The sequence below is a fragment of the Polistes dominula genome, unplaced genomic scaffold (genome assembly GCF_049000335.1).
Source record: "Polistes dominula isolate Pdom_NZ unplaced genomic scaffold, Pdom_raw_medaka contig_73, whole genome shotgun sequence".
Lineage (NCBI taxonomy): Eukaryota > Metazoa > Arthropoda > Insecta > Hymenoptera > Vespidae > Polistes > Polistes dominula.
In genome coordinates this window covers 5,096,705-5,118,667 of record NW_028300951.1, presented here as the reverse complement: position 1 = coordinate 5,118,667, position 21,963 = coordinate 5,096,705, and the positions used below count along the sequence as shown (strand labels likewise).

Sequence of the window (21,963 nt, the reverse complement as noted above, 5' to 3'; positions counted from 1 at the left end):
GTTTTGTATACTTTTATTAAATATCTATAAACATTTTGACTGAAAAAAAAGAAATATTGATTATAAGGAGTTATTCGTTGTTGATAACTTACCGATAGAGTAACTTAATGGTAACAGATACTGTAATAAACATACTGTTAAACTGTTAAATCATATTTATTTTGATTTTGTTGTTCTTTTCATTGATTTGAAATGATGCAACAGCATCGTACAGCATGTTAAAGACTTTAAGTTTTTGCACTATTGATTTCATTCAATCCTGGAACTCTCGCATGAGCGTAAAATTTAATTCACAAGAACACCGTGTACGGCGTTAACGGCATTCCGGATCAATCGGATTGAACAATAGGAAGATAGAAGGAGATAGAAAATAAACCGGGGGATGGAAACCACAACCCTTCTTTAACAACCCTGACAACAATTTCTTTTATTACTCGAAATATAACGATTATAATTATCATCGGAGTGTTAGTTTGTTGAACGTTGCTAGGAAGATATTTGTTTGTTAGGATTCTAACGGAAGGTATCGTAAAAGAAAATGAAGGATCATTTCATTCATGTTTCTTCGAAAAATTATCGGGAGTGTTCGTTCATATCGACGAAAAATATTTCGTTGACATTTCGGTGCATCTGTCATATGTGAATCTTCTGCAAAAGGGTAATCATTATTAAAATAATGTAATTACACATTATGTGCAAAATTGATATCCACTTGTAACGTGACGTTACTTTGACATTTTACATTTAAGCATGTGTATGCGTATACAGGGTGCGGTAGTATTTTATACACTTTGAATATCTCCGTTAATTATTATTAATGTGAACAAAATGTTTACTATACACTAATTTGCATGTTACGTAGAAGGAGTGTGTATATTGCAGTAATTATTTCTTTTGTATAGACAAAAACGTAGAAGATATTACAATATCATTTTAATTTTTTTTTATACAGGCTGATTTATTTCTCTGTTTATCGCTTATAAGAGTTAAAATGATTTTAGTAAGCTGTATATTAATGAAATTAATATTTATTAATGTAAAAGTATTTATCAGATTGAAACGTGTTTACCAATGTGTTATTTCGCTATTTTTGAATTTGAAATAACGAAGATGAATAATTACATAATTAACAAATGTCCTGTGAAAAATTACTTAATGTGTATAAGTTATATTCACATAACATGCGATTTCGTGACAGACGTGATGTTTTTTTTAGCATTTAAGAATATTTTATTTGATTTATTCAGACGTTATTTTATTCTCTGATTTATGTCTTTAGGATTATTTAAATGAAAAGAAAAAAAATTTATTAGTTACATTGTGGCAATTCATACTATGTGGGATTTAAAGAAGATCTTATTTATTATTTTGTTATATATTAGAGGGACCGAAATGTAATCAAAATTTTTCTTTGCTGGGGAAAAACATTTATTTATTAAAGAAATTTTAAATGCTTATCGATAAAAATTTTTTTTATCATTTTCTAACACTTTTTGTCTTGCATAAGGGAAATTGTTTAATTCCCTTTTTAAAAAGTCCTTTAATTTTTTATTGACACAAACTAAATGTGAGTGTACTCATTAAAGAAATTTTGATTACTTGGTAATTGATTTCAGGTGGTATCCCTGTATATATATTTTACTTTTCCTTTTCTCTTCGTAATTTAACAGCTTGAATTATAAGTAACTATTATAATCGAGTGAAATTACGTTTAATTAACGATTTATGATCATATAATACAAATCTTTCATTATCCAATTTTACTTATAATCAAGGTTATCAACGTTTAATACTTTATTGAAAAATTATATACGAATTATTGCCTAATTATTTTATAGATTTAATGTAAATAATTGAATGTTATTATTCATTAAAATATTTATGGATCATTGATATAAAATTATTTAGATAGGTGGATAGATTTAAAAACAATTAAATCGTTTTATTTCGTAGATAATTTTTAGTAGAACTATTTCGTTGAAATACTTTCTAGAAATATGTATGATCATTCTTTTTTTTTTCTTTTTTTTTTTTTTTACGTATTATTAATACACGTGGTTACTTTATAATTTAATAGAGAAAAGAGAAATACCATTTGGTAGATATAAAAACGATAAAATATCGTGTAAATTAATGTAAATTATATTACGAGGAAAGAAATAATTTTAAATCTTTTCAATTATGATTCGAAATAGTAACTGTAAAGCACTTTACACCGGTTTACTATTACCATTACTTAGAAAGTACATTATACAATATTTTTCTAATCGGTATTACATTGACAGATATTTTTATCTATAAGATTTATTTATGAAAATAATAATAAAAATAAGCTACATAGTCTCAATTCATTGGATTAGAATTTCCAAGTAATAATTGAACGATCGTAGTCACCTGTATAAGTCTAATAAAAAAGAAAATGATAAATAACGGTATAAACACACAGACACACATACACATGTGTGTGTACCTATCATGAAGATAGAATTTGTATAAATGTAGAGAACATAATTTAAAAAAAAAAAAAGAAACAAAATGGTTATTATTTATTTGGTTAATATTATTCAACACTTGAAACCAATGAATTTTGAAATAAATCATCAGAGTATTTGTTAATAAAATATCAGTTGATATATATCCTGTATAAATTGAAAACCTTTGATACACATGTAACCTATAAGGTTGACTCTATTATAAACGCTAATTCTCTCATTATTATTTATAGTAAATAAAATATTTCTACATTCTTCTGTTGACTAGTCATAAATATTCACGTATACATAAATAATTTACTTTGTTTTCTTTATACTTATTCGATGAATACTCCAATGAAACGTCAATTAAAATTTTATTTTGGAAGCTCGTATTATATGAAATAATTTTTTGTTATATGTCCTGAACATTTATTAAACCAGATTATATGCAAATTGTTCCCATATGAGAGTGTATCTGTGTATATGTGGGTATGTTTAAGAATTGTAAAAGATTTAATGATCATTTATTTTACAAAATATTGATAAAAAAAATGTTTACAATTGTATATACGTGTGTGTGTGTGTGTGTGTTGAAAAGTAAATCAGTTAAATCAGTATTTTTATGATCCCGGATCGAACGTAAGTTCCAGTAAAAAAAAACGTCTCCGATATTCCGGTAGGTACCGTTTAATAACCTTATTCGACTGAGAAAATCAGAACTCTCCAGCCTCCTTTCATGAAATTCAAACGGTTTTTTGACTATATATATATATATATATTCTCATTTTTTTCCTTTAACTTCAAGAAGTATAATTTTTATAATCCATTATTCTTTTTCTTTGCATTTACCACTATCCATTCTTAAATTTATTGGTTAAAAATGTATTATTAGACTTTTATATGATAAAAAAATCTCAAATATATATAATTTTTATAATTTTATTCAAATATTTTTATTCACAATTAATTCTTTCTTTTTTCTTCTCCCTTTTATAATCCCACGTATTTGAATATTTGTTTCAATATATTTTATTATTTGTCTATATCATTATCGATAATTTTATTATATAAATAAATTAATATGTAATAATAATAATTTATAATCTAAATATTATCGATTATTATATCCATTCTATAAATTTTGTTAAATTTTGTATAATTAATTTTAATATAATTCAAATAATTATTAAATTTATCATTATTAAATCAAAATATTTTATTAATAATAAATTTTGTTTAAAAAATTCATATTGTTCAATTTTAATTTCTTATTACTCTTTTTGTTACGGTTTTCTAATACGTTTCTATTTCTTTTGTATGTGAACACCTTTTTCTCATATCTATTCCATGTTATAGAGGCCAAGACCTTTACTAATTCCTCGTGGGGCCAACAAAACATGGGTTTTTTTTCTAAACGGGTCACCAATACATTTACAAATCGTATTCTTCGTTGTTTGACTTAGAAATTAACTGGAACTAGTATTTTAATGTGGTTAGATCAGTGGTTCCCAAACTTTTTTGTCCTATCGTTCCCTTTCCAGAAAAAATATTACTTATTTCACCATCTTGAAAATTTAATTTTATATTAACTGAGAAAAACTTTTTTTGCACTTATGACCTTTTTTTTTACAATCATCACCGCACACGTACAGTTTTTTACAGTTATTCATTGCCATTTTGTTATTCCCCCAACCTCAAAGTTCACCTGTGGTCGTCATCATTCCCCTGGACCATTTCATCGCCCACTTTGGGAACCACTGAGTTAGATCGTTGATTTAAATATTCGGTCTTTCGGAATTCGAACATCCTCAATATTTATTCTATAAACATGTTTTTATCTGATATAAGGATTAATCAATGCCGTAGTAACTTTCACTACTTTCAAGGGAATATAATAATCGTTAGAAATGTGTTTTTAAAATTATATCAAAATATTTTGTGTTAAATTGACTACTCTTAATTTCGTGAGTTTATTATAATAATTGTTGATAATTTTGTTGTTATCTCTTTTTGTCAAATTTGATACATATTTTTACGTCAATATTACAATTCATTATTATTGAATAATTATTTGTGAACACAATTATCACACAAAATTTCTTTAGAATATGTAAAATAAATCCTATTTTTTTCTCTTCTTTTTCTTTTTTTTTTTTGTGTGACCTCACTTTAATCATTTATAATCATTCTTTTTTTTTCTTTTCAATTCATTTGTCCTTCGATTTTTTGTTGTTGTTTTTAAGAAAGCAAAAATATAATTTAAATATTTTTTATCTTTTGTACAATTTACGAAAATATTTTTCTTCTTCTTCTTCTTCTTCTTCAAAAAATAATTTTACTTCTACCTTTCGCGATTTCATTTAAATGTTTTTTCATGGTTATTCAAAGAGATGTACTGGTTTTCATATTGTAATTAGTTATTATTATGTTAAAACAGATAGAAAAAAAATAGATAAAGAGAAAGAGTCAGTACAGTCCTGTAAAGCTATTGGAATAATATAAAACCGGAACACTATAATATTTCATGGGTAATTAAAAGACGATAAATTTGAAATAAAATGTACAAGGTCGAATTTCATTAACGTATAAGTTTTCTTTTCTTAAATAATTATTTTGATAACTATTAAATCGGTGAATTTATTCTATTTTGTTCATTTATGTATTATACTTTCTAAAAAATGTTTATAAGGAAACAAAAAGACAAGGGAATATGTCTAATATTTAATTTAACGTTAACAAACGTTACATCGAAATGTCTTGGTACAGAAATAAACCTCCGTTTGAATTAAAATTAGACTTTTTATATGAGAGAAGAGAGAGAGAGAGAGAGAGAGAGAGAGAGAGAAAGAAAGAAAAAAAACTAAAATAGTACAAAATTAGTAATATGAGAGAAAAGACAAAAACCTTGAAGAAATTGCGTTGTCTCTGAGCTCACGAAAGTTCAATATTATTTTATGCAATGAAAGTTTATACATGGCAAATGTTTGATAACAAAGATAAGTATGACAACTAAAAGTGACAAATGAGAGAAAAAGAAAAGAAAATGTCAAAGTATCCTTTTTATTTTAATTTTTTATTTTATTTTATTTTTTTTTTTTCGTTGAAAGACACGTTCTTACGTTCATTCTATTTCTCTTTAAAATATTCACATCTAATTAGGATTTAAAAATAGAAGTTGATAATCAGAGAGAGAGAGAGAGAGAGAGAGAGAGGATAATGTCATACACTTACGCACATACATTTATTATATTATAAAAAGAAAAATATAAAAATTTATTTCTATACAGAATGATTTAACAGCTCTTGTCACTTAAATAACTCCGCAAGTATGATATTAGAAAAAAAAGTGGACAAAAAACAAATTTCATGAATAATTTAGAACTATATAACATTGTTATTTAACATTAGTATTTTTTTGCTAAATTGAGTTTTTTCGAGATTTATTGATCAACACTTCGTTTTTTAAAATACAATATTATATTTTAATATTTATTTTCTCCTAGCAGCTGTCAAGACAAATCAAATGATGTATTATATGAATATTTTGGAAGATAAACGAAGGTTAAAACTGGCGAACAAGGCGGCCACAATACAACTCTTCGGCGTTATGGTCGCGCGGTGGTCGCGTCAGGGTTGTTTCAGGATTGCGTCACCCTTTAGTTATTCTGACAATAGAAGGAACAGATAGTTTTCGAATAGTTTTTAATAGTCATTGTCAGGTTTTGTATTTAATATTGCATATCACTGGATTGGTATTGTCAGCCGCTATCTGAAAATAAGTATTAAAATATAATATTGTATTTAAAAAAAACAAAGTTGACCAATAAATCTCGGAAATGACTCAAGCTTGCAAAAAAATACTAATGTTATATTGTAGTTCTGAATTTTTCATGCAACTTTTTTCTTATCCACTTTTCTGTTACTATTATACTTTCGGAGTTATTTAGGTTGCAAGAGCTGAGAAATCTTCCTGTATAATATATTTCATTTCCCTCTTTAAATAAATAATATATAAGTTATATGGAGTAGATAAATTATATATATATATATATTATTTATTAATAATATAATATAATTATACTATAATATAAATTATATAGTATATAAATAAATGATATATAAGTTTTTAATTTTCATTCAATTAAATTATTTACATTTAAATGATATGTGGAATTACAGGTGCCAATGAGCTTACGTTAATTTTGTAAATAATACGTTTACGCTTCCAATAATAATATTTTACGTTTTTAATATTTTTATGTTGATTTAATGTACAATATTAACGGTAAATTCTTTGCTAATATTAAAACGACGAGGAGAGAGAAAGGGAGAGAGATGGTTTCTTATTCACTACTGTTTTTTCGTTTCATTAAATCCATCCAGCTCGCCCTGTGATTCCTTCGTATGTCATCGACCCCTTTGTTTTCTGTGTCAAAAAGTATGTTATCCGAACGGTTTATATCTGCAAGCAATGATGTCGTAAAATTTAACGTTCATCTAACGGACGAGATTTATATGTACTCACTTCTTTGTGATCGTAAGTGTAAGAAGAAAAAAAAAGGAAAGCAGAAATGAAAGCAATGTATTTTAATAAACTATAGAGGTGTTGTGTGTGTGTGTGTATGTATGTATGTATATTTGTAGGTCATAGTATTTTGTTAACGATATTCAATTTTTTTCGTTAGCTCTCAAAATTTAGGATTATTTTTTACAATAATTTTTTCTCACTTTTAAGGGGATATCCTGGTCTAGAAGCCTAAATTTTAGGCATTTTTCAAACTAAGATAAAAAAAAAAAAGAAAAATATTTTTAGTATCCATTTTTTTTATATGGTGTTTATTAACATTTTAAGAATACAAAAAAAAATCGTGAAAAAAAAATAAAAAATTCGTAAAAATACAGGCCGATGAAGTGGGGGTTACAAAAAAAACGGTGCACTCTGGTTGACATGATTCCAACCCTTATAGTGATCTGAAACACAAAAATTTGGAAAATTCTTAATCAGTAAAGATGTCGCTATCGGGTGACCCTTAGCCAAAAAAAAAAATTCACAAAATGGCGTAGATATGAAAAAAAATTTTTTTTTCTCCCTTTTTTTTGACCTTCTCGAATTTTTTTTAAAATACTAAAAATTAAAATTATTCAAAATCTAAGAGTCACCCGATAGAGAGATATATAAAGAAGATTCCCGCCAAATTTTAAAGAAATCGGTCGAGTAGAACTTGAGATATTATGTTAATCACCTCGAAAAAAGTAGTTTCGAGAAAAACGCGTTCAAAGTTTCGCGTAATAAGGGTAGGGTACAGAATACCGCGTCACTAAAACAGCTATATCTCCGAAAATAATTTGAATTTTGAAAAATCCTTTTAAGGACATATTCCTAAAAGGTTAAGCTTTGAAAATATGAAAAAAAATCGATTTTTTCAAATTTCTAAACCAGAATACCCCCTTAACGCATACTTCTATGAGAATTAGTTTTTATTAATAAGATTACGAAATTTATTTGAATTTAAATACTCAATGAAAAATTATTGTCTTCGTAGTGAATTCATTTCAATTTATTACACAAACTCTGATTGTTATTTTGTCTAATGTCAACTAATAATTATAATAGAATAAAATTTAAAAGACGTCAAAGTCTACAATTGCACAATCCGAGTTGCTATTTTATAACAAGAGGTTAATTTTAAATAACACATTTAATTAATATTATCGTACATTCAAAGACTTTCATTCTCGAAGGTTCAACATTAATAATTAGATTCATTTTGCAAAACTTGAATAAGTATGCAAGAATTTAAGACTTGACATGACAGTAAATGTGCTTACTTCGCTAGAAATTATAAACTCCGATTTATAATACAATACATGACGATTAGTCTGCCGTAAAGTGTTGGTTTAAGTGATAAACAATATTGAAATATTTAATATAACAAACACTAGTGTGTTGTCTACTTAAGAAAAAAAAATATCAAACATTAGTTCTTATTAGCTAACCGGATGTTCGATTGTTTCACGTTCAAATACATATTCCTATTCTTTGATTATCATAATTATTAATATTATAGTTTAATTATTTTTTTTTCTTTTTTGGTAATACTTCGGAACAATAAGGATTTGATTTCTTCATTTTGTGTCAGACATATCTAATATCATTTATTTATAATCGTGTATCCCCTATCAAATTTCGCAAGGTTTATAACAAGGTAATTAGAAATAATGCATCCATAAAGTGTATTTATTTCAAGTGACAAATTATTTATTATTACTCCAGACATTAAGGAACATTTTATTTCTTAAATGTTTATGTTTTAATTATAAATTTTTTTCGTTATTTTTGTTTCTTTTTTTTGTTTTGTTTTCTGCAACCAACCGCAAGGTTTTTAATTGATGATAAAATTGGTTAGTGATGTATTATTATTTTTACAAACATTTTAAACTATATATATTATCTATTATTATGGTATTATTTGATATTTTTTTTTTTTTTTACATTTCTATAACACTAGTTCGAAATTTATCTTCAACAATGGAAATAAACTGTTTACTTATTTTTGTCGACGTGAATAATAATATTTTAATGATTCATTGTTTCATAATTTTTCAGTCAAATTATTACCACAACAGTTTTAAGCCCTAATTGTAAGTGTAACACTGGTAATCCTCTTCTAATCATGAACAATGTGACTAACATTTTGTTTACTACTTAAAAAAAACATTACGTTGCCTTCAGTATTTCTGTACGTTTTCTTCGAAAATATTAAAATTGTTTTTTAGTTTTATTTCAAGTGGAATATATTTTAAGCTGAATAAATTGGACACAAGAAGCCTCGTTTTATAAACGTTTTGTAAAATTCCAACATACGAAAGTACTAGCATTATTATTAAAAAGAATTATAACAAAATTGAAATAAGAATGATAGAAACAGAACCATAAGAAGAAATTGGCGTTATTGCAAATGCTGTTTTTTAAAAGAGTACACTTTTTTGTTTTCTATTAACTTTTTTATTTTTTTTCTTCTTGTTATTAAACACTAAAAATAAAACTGACTTCAAAAGACACGTATATAAATACTTATATAAATAAAATCGTACCTATAAAAAATTTGTAAAAAAACAAATATCGACATTACTACATAATGTGTACGTTCTAGAACGATTTCTTTTATTGGTAAAAAAAAAAAAAAAATTACTTTTCAGTATATGTATTCAATGAGTATGAATAATTATTATACAAAGGTACAAGACGGGTCATAAATTAATAGGAAACGGTTGCACATGTTGAAATGTTCTCCCATTCTCTAACCGTTCTTTCATAATATCTTTATTTTACTTTTCGAAATATGATAATATAGTCTATTTTGAAACAATAATCAAAATGTTTTAAATATTGCTTAGAATATATCCTATTTATTTGATACTATAAATAAATCATATAAGAACGAATGAGACTATAAGTTTGTAATCATAATCCCAATTATATTTATAGTAGTTCAGTGCATTGTTTATTTGCATTTGTTGCACCACTATGTTTCTTTTTATTTTTTTTTTTTATTTACGAAAGTTTTACTTCATATCCGTTACCGAAGTGTCAAACGAATTATTCTAGATACTAATAATAACGAACATTAAGCATTTTACTCTTCCCCTTTATAACGTCATAGTTCGTAGCAATGTATAAGTGGCTACGCTTGTCCAGCGCCCAATGTTGTTAAGTAGGACGTACTTTCTTATAACTCCGGTATTTTGTGTCAAGATTCCAGTCGAGTCAGATCTCTTGTTGCAGTTCTATCATCAGGAATCATCCACACGCTACTTCACCTGGCCAAGTAGCAAAAATTGTGTGCGTGTGTTGTGCATTTTTCTTTTTTTAACTTCAGTTTAAATTTATTATTTTTAAAATAGTTTCATTTTTATTTTTTTATTTTTTTTTTAGTTTGTCATTTTCATACTTTTGTTTTTGTTATAATATTTGCTATTTTTCTATTTGTTCGTTCGTTTGTTTGTTTTATGTACGGTTTTCATTAAAACAAAATAAAATAAGGAAAAACAATCGTAAGATTATTTTTTCATGTGAGTCAATTTTTTATCTATACAATTTATAATACAATAAAAATAAAAAAACGAAACAATTTCTCGAATTTGGATCATCGATATTTCTGTCGTAAGTTTTTCCTTTTTTTTCTTTTTTTTTTTATTTGCTTTATCATTTTATTATTTCTTTTAAATTATTCTATTAGTTCTTTTAGTTTTTGTTGTTGTTCCTTCATTTTTTCTTCTTTTTTATTATAAACGAGTGATAATTACGAGCAAGATTATTGTTCATAAATTTATTTATTTATTTTTAAAACACACACATATTATAACACATACTATAATTCGATATTCTTCCAATTAGACAATTTTGTTCGATCGAACAATCCAACAAACTTATTTTCGATTTAATAAATCAATATGTTATAAGAAAAACGTAGAATATTTTCGCGTAGAAAAAAATTATAAAAAGTATAATAATATCGAATAATTGAAAAAAAATAATTAAAAAATTAATTGCAATATCTTAAGGATATAAAAAATTAAAGTTTATATCGAAATTATTGAATGAGTTGTAAAATATATAAATTAATATGTATTCATACGTATAATTATTTTATTATTAATTTGCTTTCCTTTTTTTTTGTTTAGTTTAAAATATTATTTTACCTTTGTTTATTTATCGGATTTCTACTTTTTTTTTTATTTATAAAATATATAAAATAAAATGAAGGATTTGTTTTTGAACGCATAGGAAGATTGGAACTTAAAAAAAAAATGAAATAATTATCCTCGTTGCTTGACATTTTGGTGCATATTAAAATCTTATAAGAAAATATATTATTTTTGTTAGATAGCTTAAGTTCTACTATTTATATATATAATATAAATATCAAATTAACGAATTTAAGAATAAGATCATGTAGAATGCAATCTTACAAGAATATTTTCTAACGATTTTCTCGTTCGGTGCTTCCACATGCTTGATAATCCTTCCGTTCGACATACTTTCTTACTTGTGCGATTCTGTTTACTAGAATGAAATTAAACACTTTATTTATGGAATTCTTCCTGCAAACTAAAATAACTCACGAGCGATAATATTATATTTAAAAGTGACTAAATAATTGTTGCTTAACACTCGTCCTTCGAATATAATGAGTTTTATCGGAGAAAAAAACAAAAATTAAAATTATTCATGAAAAGCACGAACTTCTTATACAAATCTATTTATCGAATAAAAACGAACATTATTTTTTATATCAGTTTTTTTTATAGTATATAATAAAGATCTAGTACAACGAATAATTGCAAAGAAACTCGTTAATGAAATTTCGTAATCACAGAAAAAAATAGCTAGCTATAGCTAGACGCTAGCTTTGAGCGTCAAATTTGACCACATTATATAATTTCGATTGAACTGCCATCTAGACAAGAAGCAACGATAAAGCTGAAAATATTTGAGCTTTAAATTAATTAACGCTGGCATCATTTACATACCAGCATAGTTTTTTTTTCAACTGTAAATATATTTCATTATATATGAGAGCTAGTAAGATTCTCCTTCGTCTAATTTTATCAATTTCTGCTTGTCGAATTATTTTATTTTTTTTATTTTTTTTTTAATTATTATTTTTACACTGTTAATTTAACTGTGTTGTTGTTGATCCAAATAGATAAGGGAATAACATAAATCGATAAGTCAACTTTCTATTTTTGTTACTTGTAAAACGTTATTTTAATTCGTCAATGTCGCTTGACATTACAGTTTGACGCTCAGATTTGACGATGCTTCTTATCTGGATGGCACTTTTATCGAAATTATATAATGTGGTCAAATTTGACGCTCAAAGCTAGCGTCAAGCGTCAACATGAAATCGCACCTTTACGGTTAATCTTACGCAAATGAACAAAAAAAAAATGACGTGCGATTTTTTCAAAACAACCATTATTTTTCCATTTCGTAACATTATCTATTCGACGTTTAATTGAATTCGTTAAAAAGAAAAAAAAGAAATTCTTCTCTAGATGAGTTTTGTTCTAAGTATATTTAAATACATATATATATGCATATATGAATGTGATTGTATAAAAATATGTATGTATATATGTGTTACCAATTTTGAATAATTGCACTTGCACCATGGGAATTGTGCAACGATAGCGAAAGGACGACAAGTTTGCGAAGCATGAAAAATTATTACGAATCCACAAACTCTAGTATAGTATAAAACACACACCATTATAACGTGATTCATTAACTCTAGTGTAATAAGAAAATATATAAAATTATTGTTCATCCTCAAATATCACAAAAAATTATTATTTGACAAAATCCAACGACACGTACTTACTCCTATTCTTTCTTCTTTTTTTCCGATTACGTGCCAACTGCTGCGTACAGTTTCTCACTAAGCAAATAAGATATCGTCAATTAGGTCACTTTCATCTTTACTCACGTTTCTCGAATCCTTTTCCACCACGTGTTTCCACTTTCCGAAGAAACATTTCGTTTATATCGCTACTTCCTTATCGTACGACCTCCTTAAAAAAAAAAAGAAGAAAAAATTTTCGACAAAATATCGAATAAAATAAGAATTATTTATCATAATATAACAATATTAATATACAATTAATAGCGAAACAAAAATTAATTATTGCATATATATATACATTATACTTACAATTTGAATTAATTCATTTTGGATTTATGAATGATCAATTTATTTATTTATTTTTTCTTTTATTATATTTATATAAAATCTACTCACTGTATAAAATTGTTTTAATTCCCATAGACGATACATGGTGATACAAAAAACATAATATTTAATAAAAATGACAAATCAATATGAGACATTAGTTTGAAAGTGTTGATGTGTATTAGTGATAGCATAAGGTTTCGATGTACGATAGCATAAAATAACCGGTTGGTGATTGGCAATGACCTCAACAGCGCTATTGGCCTCATTTCTTGAGAACCTGTTTGAGTCTTTTGAAACTTCACTTCTTTTACTTCCTTCTTCCTTTCCCGTTCGACTCTTTTTACCATCTTCTTTCTCTCTTTCTGTTTAATCCTTCAGAGATCGCTTTCTTTTATTCTATTTTTCCCCTTTTATTCTCTTCCATAGATAATACCGTTTCATCATTGTACATCATCATGTACATACACTTTTATAATACACTAACATATGGTTAATAAGATCACTGTAATCTATTTTCATTTTCTTAAACAAACAGCTTTCAGTTTTTTTGTTCTTCCTTTTTTCTTTTTCCATTCATTTCCTTTCATTTTCCTCGTATAATACATATATATATATATTGTTTCAACAGTTTTATCCATCAACATTATTATTCTGTCGTTACTTTTTTTTTTACTTTATTAATACCCTTTTTTCTTAATTTTTTTTTAATTAGTTCGATTCTTTAACATCTCATCTGAAAACTATGCTAAAATCAATACAATTGTTATATCTAATTGATAAATAGTAAAACAAAAATACATGTACTATTTGAACACAAATCTTTGTTTTGATGGGCATGTTAAAATATGCTAATTATAATTAATAAAATTCAGTATTGATTAAGTTCAAAAATTCGCAACTTATTTGGTAGAATTAAATAAACGTGAGCAAATGTTCAGTAGAATAGTCATTCAACTCATAAAAGGAAAAATAATAAAGACATATTAATAAAAGTTTTACAATTAAATCATTTAAATTGATTATTATTTAAAATAATTCATAAAAAAACATAGGCCAATAAATTTTTTATTTTTTATTTCGTCATAAAAAGAACGTTGACATTTTTAAGGTTAACGGTTCGCGAAAAAGTCACGTAGAAAAATTAAATATTTCGGTTACACGTTGGTCGTAAAAATTTATCGTTTAAAAATAGATCGTCCAAGTTAATTATTATTATTATTATTATTATTTGTTTTGTTTTATTTCTAATCTCTAATTTAACGACCGTGACATATATTTTTTTTAAATAAATTTTTAAATATTTATTTATCTCACCAAGTATCGTGAAGGAAGTAAACGAAAAATTCTTCAATTATGAATTATTTCGATATTTATTTTTGAATCAATTTGCATAAATCTCATCGTTTCTTGATTACTTACAATTAGGATTGTTCATTACTTATTCTTAACCGCAAGAATAGTCAAATCGTTTGATTAACAATCATCAGTACCACCCCTTTACCACAGACAGTTAAACAAAGAGAAAGAAAGAGAAAGAGAGAGAGGTATCATCATCTGACAGTTATTAACTAATCTATCAATAACTTATCCAACTTTACACATTTTATTAAACATTAAAATTAAACAATACTTGTCACATTCTTTCGTCAAGTTATTAATAATTTTCTACAGTATGGTAAAGTCTGAAGTAATTCCCAATATGCATAGCACGTTGATTTGTACATGTTTCACAATAAAATGTTGTTTACCGCCTTCCACCTGGTGTTCTTCTGTCAGAACAGACAATACAATCCCATTTTTTTTCTTTATATATATATATATATATAGATATATTTCTTATTATTATCATTTTTATTATCTTATTATTATATATTTCTTAATTTTATCTTATTTCGATTTGTTTTTTTGTGCCATTTTAATAGAAAACTACAGAAAAACACGTGTTTCTTAAAAAATTGCGGTGTAACAAGTTCATTCTCCGTAATTGCTAATAAGCTTTCATGTCCCCTCAGAGGGGACAACCGAGTGCAAAGGGTTAAAACCTTGACTACAAATGTGAAATAATTCGTCAAATTTAAAGACGTCAAATTGAAAGGTGTCATCTGTCTACGGATGTCATCAAAAGTTGGGGGTCATACGAATATGTAAAATAATTGATCATTATCCTAAATTTGCTGAATTGTGTGTATAATTTTATATCAAATAAATTTTAACATTTCTACTGTTATATGTTGTTAAATATGTTTATATATGTATGTATGTTCTATTTTACTTGAAATTTTTTTTTGTAAAATTTATTTTTTTATAGCTTCTTTTTCATTTATCGAAAACATTTATGAGTAAATAAGCATATATATTTTTTCCCATTATGGCCTCATAGATAAGGTTTTAACATATTATAATGAATCACCTTTTGAAAAAAAGAGTAAGATTGTTCTTTGTAGATTATGCATTTCTTATAATAGAAAAATTCAAGAAGAACTTGATTAATGATCGCATATAATTAAATGTGTTAAACATATTTATTCAAAGTAAAAAACTTTTTAAATAAAACATCTTTAACAATTAATTGTTTCTTATCATTGATAACAAACAATTGTTCGAGGGATATAGCGGTAGTTCTTTTTTTTTTTTTTTTCAAAGAAAAATGTACACAAATGGTTTCGAAAAAAGGGACAAACTAGACAATCGAAGATCGGGAAGCAGCTCTTTAGGCTGGGGTCAAATCAGGACCTGGATAGTTGAGGAATTTCGAGAGGGGAAGGAAAATGAAGAACGAGGAGTTGAACACGCAAATTAGGTCAAAGATTATCGAAACTTGGAAATCATTCCGGTTAAATACCCTGTGTCATTGTCGGGGAGATTTTGGTGATGGTAGTGGGGGAGGGGGAGGTTTGTAATAGGTCAAAAGAGAAACTGACGTCAGTTAACATCTCAGAGTGTGTGTTCATAACAGAATGAAGTTGATTTAGAAAAGGTTTAAGATCGGTTCGGGATTATTTTGAATGAGTGATTAATAATCTAAACAGTTCAGAATACTAGGTTTTATGAATATAAAAAGAATAATGGAATATAGATTTACACTTGTTATTGCAATAGTATAAAATAGATAGAATATATGTAGATCTAAAGTAATAAGATCAAAAATAATGAAACTTATTAGAAGAATAACTGAAAACACGATTTTGACTAATTAAAATAAATATCAAATTTATTGAACTTTATATTATTAATGGTAAGTGTTCGAATGTTAATTATTATTAATTATAATATAGAAAAATATGATAAAATTGTGTGTGTGTGTTTTTTTTTTATAAATATTTACTTTCTCTTTTTTGCTGTTTTCTTTTTTTTTTTTTTTTTTTTTTAAACAAAGGTAGGTAGAAGTTAGTAGTAATGTTGATGGTTAGGATTATGAGTTTTTGATTATACGCGATGATCGTTAAAGATGTTGAAAGATGTTAGTGGGATGTAACTTTTGCGTTGGATTAGAAATAGTATTATGCATTAGATTGATTTGATATAGCTTTAATAAGAGTGGAAAATAATATAGGAAAATGACACAATTTAATGATAAAAAAGAAATAGAAGGAAAGATAACAACAAAAATACGGTTCAATTCGATGAAACGTGTAGTTATCAATCTAAATGACTTTGATATAAAAAAAATATTAGATGTTAGATCTGTGTCGAGTATTAAAAAATATATATATTGCGTTAGTTATATAAGTTTGAAAAGAAATAAATAATAACACATTTTTTATATATACCAAGCAATGTACAATGCATTTAAGTTGTTGTTTTTTTTCTCTATCGACTTCTTTTTTGTTTTGTTTTTCTTTGTAATTATTTACAAAAAAAAGAAAAACTCCTGTTCAAACTTTACATAAGCTTTCTTTATATAACGTAGTGCATCGTCGCATTATATATTTTAATATGTGTTTAAATACGCATTATTTACACAAGTGACATCCATGATAATTACTTTTACTACAGTACAAGTACGTTAATTTAACCTAATATCGCGTTAAAAGACAAAAAAAAAAAGAAAATATTAAACGCCATCAATCTCAACATTGTCTACTGTATTTGTTGATACCTCTTTACATACGTATATTTCTATCGGTAATTTCTTTTCTACAAAATTAGTTATCAAACATATTTTAAATCAAATAAATAAAAGTGTAGAAAGATTGTATAAAAGTTTCATGAAATAAATTATACATCATTAATTGTCGGAAACAATTATTATCATAGATTTCGTTGTGCACGGTCAAACTTGAACTGGAGAATATAATTAAATATTTTTCTACAAATTATATATACATTTATATGTAATAATTTTTTTTATCTATATGTACGACATATGATATTATAATAATTGTAAATTTCATTTTTATATTATATATATTTAACAAGCGAAAATATTTAACAAGTTTTCGATTTTGTAAATTTAAATTTACAATTGAATTTTATTATTAAATCATTTAATATGAAACGTCTAATTAAACTAATATAATATATTAGTTATATATATATATATATATATATAATTATAAAAGGTTGTATATTATATTTTTATATTATATAATATTAATATATAATATAAAAATAAATAAAATATATATATAGATTATCCTTATCTAAATTTGATTTATATTATTATTTAATCATAATTAACCTATTGTTATTTTATTTTTAATTGTAAAAATTTTCATATTATGATTATGATAACTATATATATTATGATAACTTTCTTATTTTGGAGCTTTGATTATTTGTAAGAGAAATTCAAATAAATCATTCGAAAGTTAACGGGAAATCTATGCGTCAACCGAATAGTAATGGATGAATTGTAAACGGACAGAAGGAAATACGAAGAGACACTAAAAGCACTCATAAATTTATAGTTAGGTCTTCTTTACAATGAAAACTAAACTTTCACACATCCATGAAATACGTATGTTAAATTCTTCTTAGCATTCATATTACCATTGGATTTTTTTGTTATAGTCATTAATATTAATTGAAATGCATCAATACTTTTTATATATAATAAAAAGCCCATAATTCGTTCATATTTACATATGATTACACACAATTATGAAGTCACAGTTTCTAATGGCCATTTTTTTATATATCTTATTATTATTATTATTATTATTATTATTATTATTATTATTATTATTATTATTATTATTTATTATGTTCGTTATCGACCAATTAATCTATTGGAAACAAAACAGGTTTTATAAAAATTTAAAAAAAATTTAAAAAAGAAAATCAACCAACATTGATACATTGAATAGCTATATTACAGAGAAACAACTTTTTAATTAAATTTAATAGAAGAAGAAAATAATATGTCTATTAATTGACTTGTTTATAGATCTTACGTAATCATGGCACCAAACTTGTTTGGAACAACAGCATCATTATTTTTGGAAGCATCCCAGACTGGAATAATAGATGAAAATTCGACGACAGAAAAAACAAGTTCACCGAAATTAGAAAAGAAAAAATTAATAAAATCACAGCAAAAATATAGGTGGAATATTGTATGGAGAAACGTCATAGCATTTCTCTATCTTCACATTAGCTTCCTTTATGGATTGTATTTAGCTTTCACTGCTGCAAAATTGGTTACTACGATATTCGGTAAGTTATTATAACAAATCAATTTTGATATTATAAACGAACGTTCGAGGATTAATATTTAGGACACAATATCATATATAATTGACTTATACTACTGCACATTTATTGTAAAAAGAAAAAAACAATCAATAATTTATAGTCTATGAAAAGATAAGAACAATAAACCATATTTGTTTCAGCGATAACCAGTGGCTTTTTAGCAGGCTTCGGTGTAACGGCAGGTGCTCATAGATTATGGGCACATAAATCTTACAAAGCTAAATGGCCGATGAGAGTAATACTGATGATTTGCCAAACTATGGCATTTCAAGTAAGTTTATTCACTTTTATTACATTTTTAAATATAAATATAAGTAATCGCGTAAAACTTGTGTTCATTTCATTCCGTTGAATCAAAGAACACATTATTTGTAATAAAAAAATACTTATACATAACAATAAATATTATATACCGATTTTAAATAAAAATATGAACTACAAATTATAAACAAAGTAATAACAATCTAAATTAAATCAATTATTTTATTTGATTGAAAAATAACTTTCAATATAAAGGCATTAAATTATTACCTATGAAATGCTAATCGAAAAAGAAAATGACACTTGCACTAGAGATCGAAGGTTATGTAATATTGCAAACAAGTAAATGCAATTGTTAATATTGCAGAATCACATTTACGAATGGGTCAGAGATCATCGGGTCCATCACAAGTTCACTGACACGGATGCTGATCCTCATAACTCGCAAAGAGGATTTTTCTTCTCTCACATTGGTTGGCTAATGTTAAAAAAGCATCCCGATGTTATAAAAAAAGGTGCTACGGTAGATATGAGCGATCTCGAGAAAGATCCAGTGGTCGTATGGCAACGCAGGTAAATATCAATTACCTTCGAATATATTGAAATATTTCTTTTTTTTTTAATATTAAATAATCGATATAATTTGTTCTTTTTTTTTTTATTTCTAGACTTTATATCATTCTTATGCCGCTATTTTGTTTCATCATTCCTACGTGGATACCTATATATTTCTGGAATGAGCGTCCGATGTACTCATGGTACCTTACGATTTTTAGATACACCTTATCTTTAAACATTACCTGGCTAGTAAATTCTGCTGCACATATTTGGGGTACAAAACCGTATGATAGGTATGTGAACGTTATTTTAGTTTTTATTACAATATTAATTAAACTACGCTTACGCGATAATATTAACTATTATATTATTATAATTAAAACAAAAAGAAACAAAAGTGATGCGAAATATATTAAAATAAAACTATTTGAGTATCTTAATAACTTGCGTATCACTCTAAAAAATATTTAATAAAATAATATTTATCATTTTTTCTTTTTTGCTAGTACGATTTCTCCAACAGACAGTTATTCGGTTGGTATTGCTGCATTCGGTGAAGGTTGGCATAATTATCATCACGTATTTCCGTGGGATTACAAAGCTGCTGAGTTAGGAAATTACAAAGTAAATTTTTCAACGGCAATTATCGATGGTTTTGCTAAAATTGGTTGGGCTTATGATCTCAAGACAGTCTCACACGAAATGATTGAAAAGCGTGCATGTAGAACGGGAGATGGTACAAAGTATCAAAATGTCAAAGATCAACACGAGCACAATCATAATAATTCTATTTGGGGTTGGGATGATCCAGATATCAATACTGAAGATGTTCAAAGCGCAAGGATATTAAATAAGGCCGAATAAGACTATTATTATTGGATTGGTGGTGGCGTTAATAAAAAGAAAATTACCAAATAAAAAAAAAACCATAGCGAAAATGAGAAAAAATTAAAAAAATTAATGAAAAAAAGAAGTATATCTTGTATAGGAAAGATTTTTTTAATATTTTCGCGTTTTTATCATTATTAGATTATATTTATGTTCAATGCGTTGTTATTACTATGGTATTATTTTTTCAACTTTAATCATTTATTTCGGAAACCTTATGTGCAATTTTATATGAGCTCTGATATTAAATTTACCGATAAGTGAAACACGATTACCCTATGATGACATGATAGTCAATTTACACTAACTCAATGAAACGTCAATTAAAAATCAAAAATACAGTAGTTACGATGATGCTAAAATCTTTTTCTGTTTTTTTTCCTTTTTAAGTCTATTTGTATTAACTGTATCTCCACATATGTGGGAGATACGCAATTGAGTAGATCGTAGTTTTCATACGATTCGGTAGATAATATTTATCATTAACTTAATACAAATTTTTACTTTGAAGAATAAACGAAAAAACGTCTGCGTAAAAGTACAAAAAGAAAAAAAAGGATTTCGTTTGGATCCATCGTACATCGTAAGATAAATATGCTCTCATAATAAGAAGGTTTCTCAAATAAATGATTTTTACGGTTGCTGTAATTATTGATAAGATTTCTCATTTATAAATTTCTATAGTGTCTTCCGTGATCGTGTTATCTCGCAAGAATTTCAATTCGATAAAGTCTTATTTTAGAAATTAGAAATATCACCCATACTTTTAATATTAACTTAATAAATCGTTTATAACTCATAATTAATAAGTAGTAATCTTTCTTGATAAAAAATCAAAAATATTCGATAATGATAATTTGAATTTAATTAGTTTTCCTTAACAATATAATTTATATACATAAAATTGTATATAAGTGGTCAGTTTAAAATAATTCATTTATAATCGTATATTATATATCATTATATCGTATATTAAATATATTGTAAAAATTTTTGTGAGATAACAAATCTGCCTTGTAAATATAGTTACAGCACACCAATATGCAATACGAATATAATATAATATAATATAAATAAATTATGTATAAGCTTCCGCATTTTATGTCTTATAGAAATATACCAGACTTATCGTAAATTTTAGAAACAATAACTAAAAACCATAATAATTTTAAGCCAAAGGGGCTGTTAGAATTACTAAGGAAGGTGTCTATTACGTTTTATTTGTATGTAATATATATATATATATATATATGCAATTCCTAAAATGGTACAATACAATAAAGATTGATATGATATTTATAAATAATTTTATTATTGTGTATTTAAATATATTATTTATTTGTTAT

The 21,963-nt window shown here is 25.6% G+C and overlaps 1 protein-coding gene and 1 long non-coding RNA gene across 3 annotated transcripts; one reads left to right on the top strand and one right to left on the bottom strand.

Annotated features, from left to right (window-relative positions):
* Nucleotides 1-335: 335 nt before the first annotated feature.
* On the top strand, nucleotides 336-21,924 carry LOC107063915 (acyl-CoA Delta-9 desaturase). 2 transcript variants are annotated; one of them, XM_015316077.2, is made up of 6 exons: nucleotides 336-658; nucleotides 18,603-18,871; nucleotides 19,051-19,181; nucleotides 19,539-19,744; nucleotides 19,840-20,022; nucleotides 20,236-21,924. In XM_015316077.2, exons 2-6 carry the CDS (start codon nucleotides 18,616-18,618, stop codon nucleotides 20,591-20,593), a joined length of 1,134 nt encoding a protein of 377 aa, XP_015171563.1. In that variant the 5' UTR covers nucleotides 336-658; nucleotides 18,603-18,615; the 3' UTR covers nucleotides 20,594-21,924. The 2 variants fall into 2 exon arrangements, with proteins under 2 accessions (XP_015171563.1, XP_089028464.1); XM_089172338.1 differs by lacking the exon at nucleotides 336-658 and adding an exon at nucleotides 10,169-10,315.
* Nucleotides 6,556-13,177, bottom strand: LOC107063917 (uncharacterized). The gene is made up of 3 exons (XR_016176518.1): nucleotides 12,626-13,177; nucleotides 11,448-11,541; nucleotides 6,556-7,445 (listed from the first exon to the last, which is right to left on the bottom strand). It is a non-coding gene; the product is annotated as an uncharacterized LOC107063917 (long non-coding RNA).
* Nucleotides 21,925-21,963: the final 39 nt, after the last annotated feature.

Bases quoted from the DNA above. Each gene is read 5' to 3' on its own strand.
- LOC107063915 (XM_015316077.2), top strand. From the start codon at position 18,616: ATGGCACCAAACTTGTTTGGAACAACAGCATCATTATTTTTGGAAGCA. The intron at 18,872-19,050 runs GTAAGTTATTAT...TATTTGTTTCAG, and splicing joins ATTGGTTACTACGATATTCG to CGATAACCAGTGGCTTTTTA. The intron at 20,023-20,235 runs GTATGTGAACGT...CTTTTTTGCTAG, and splicing joins GGTACAAAACCGTATGATAG to TACGATTTCTCCAACAGACA.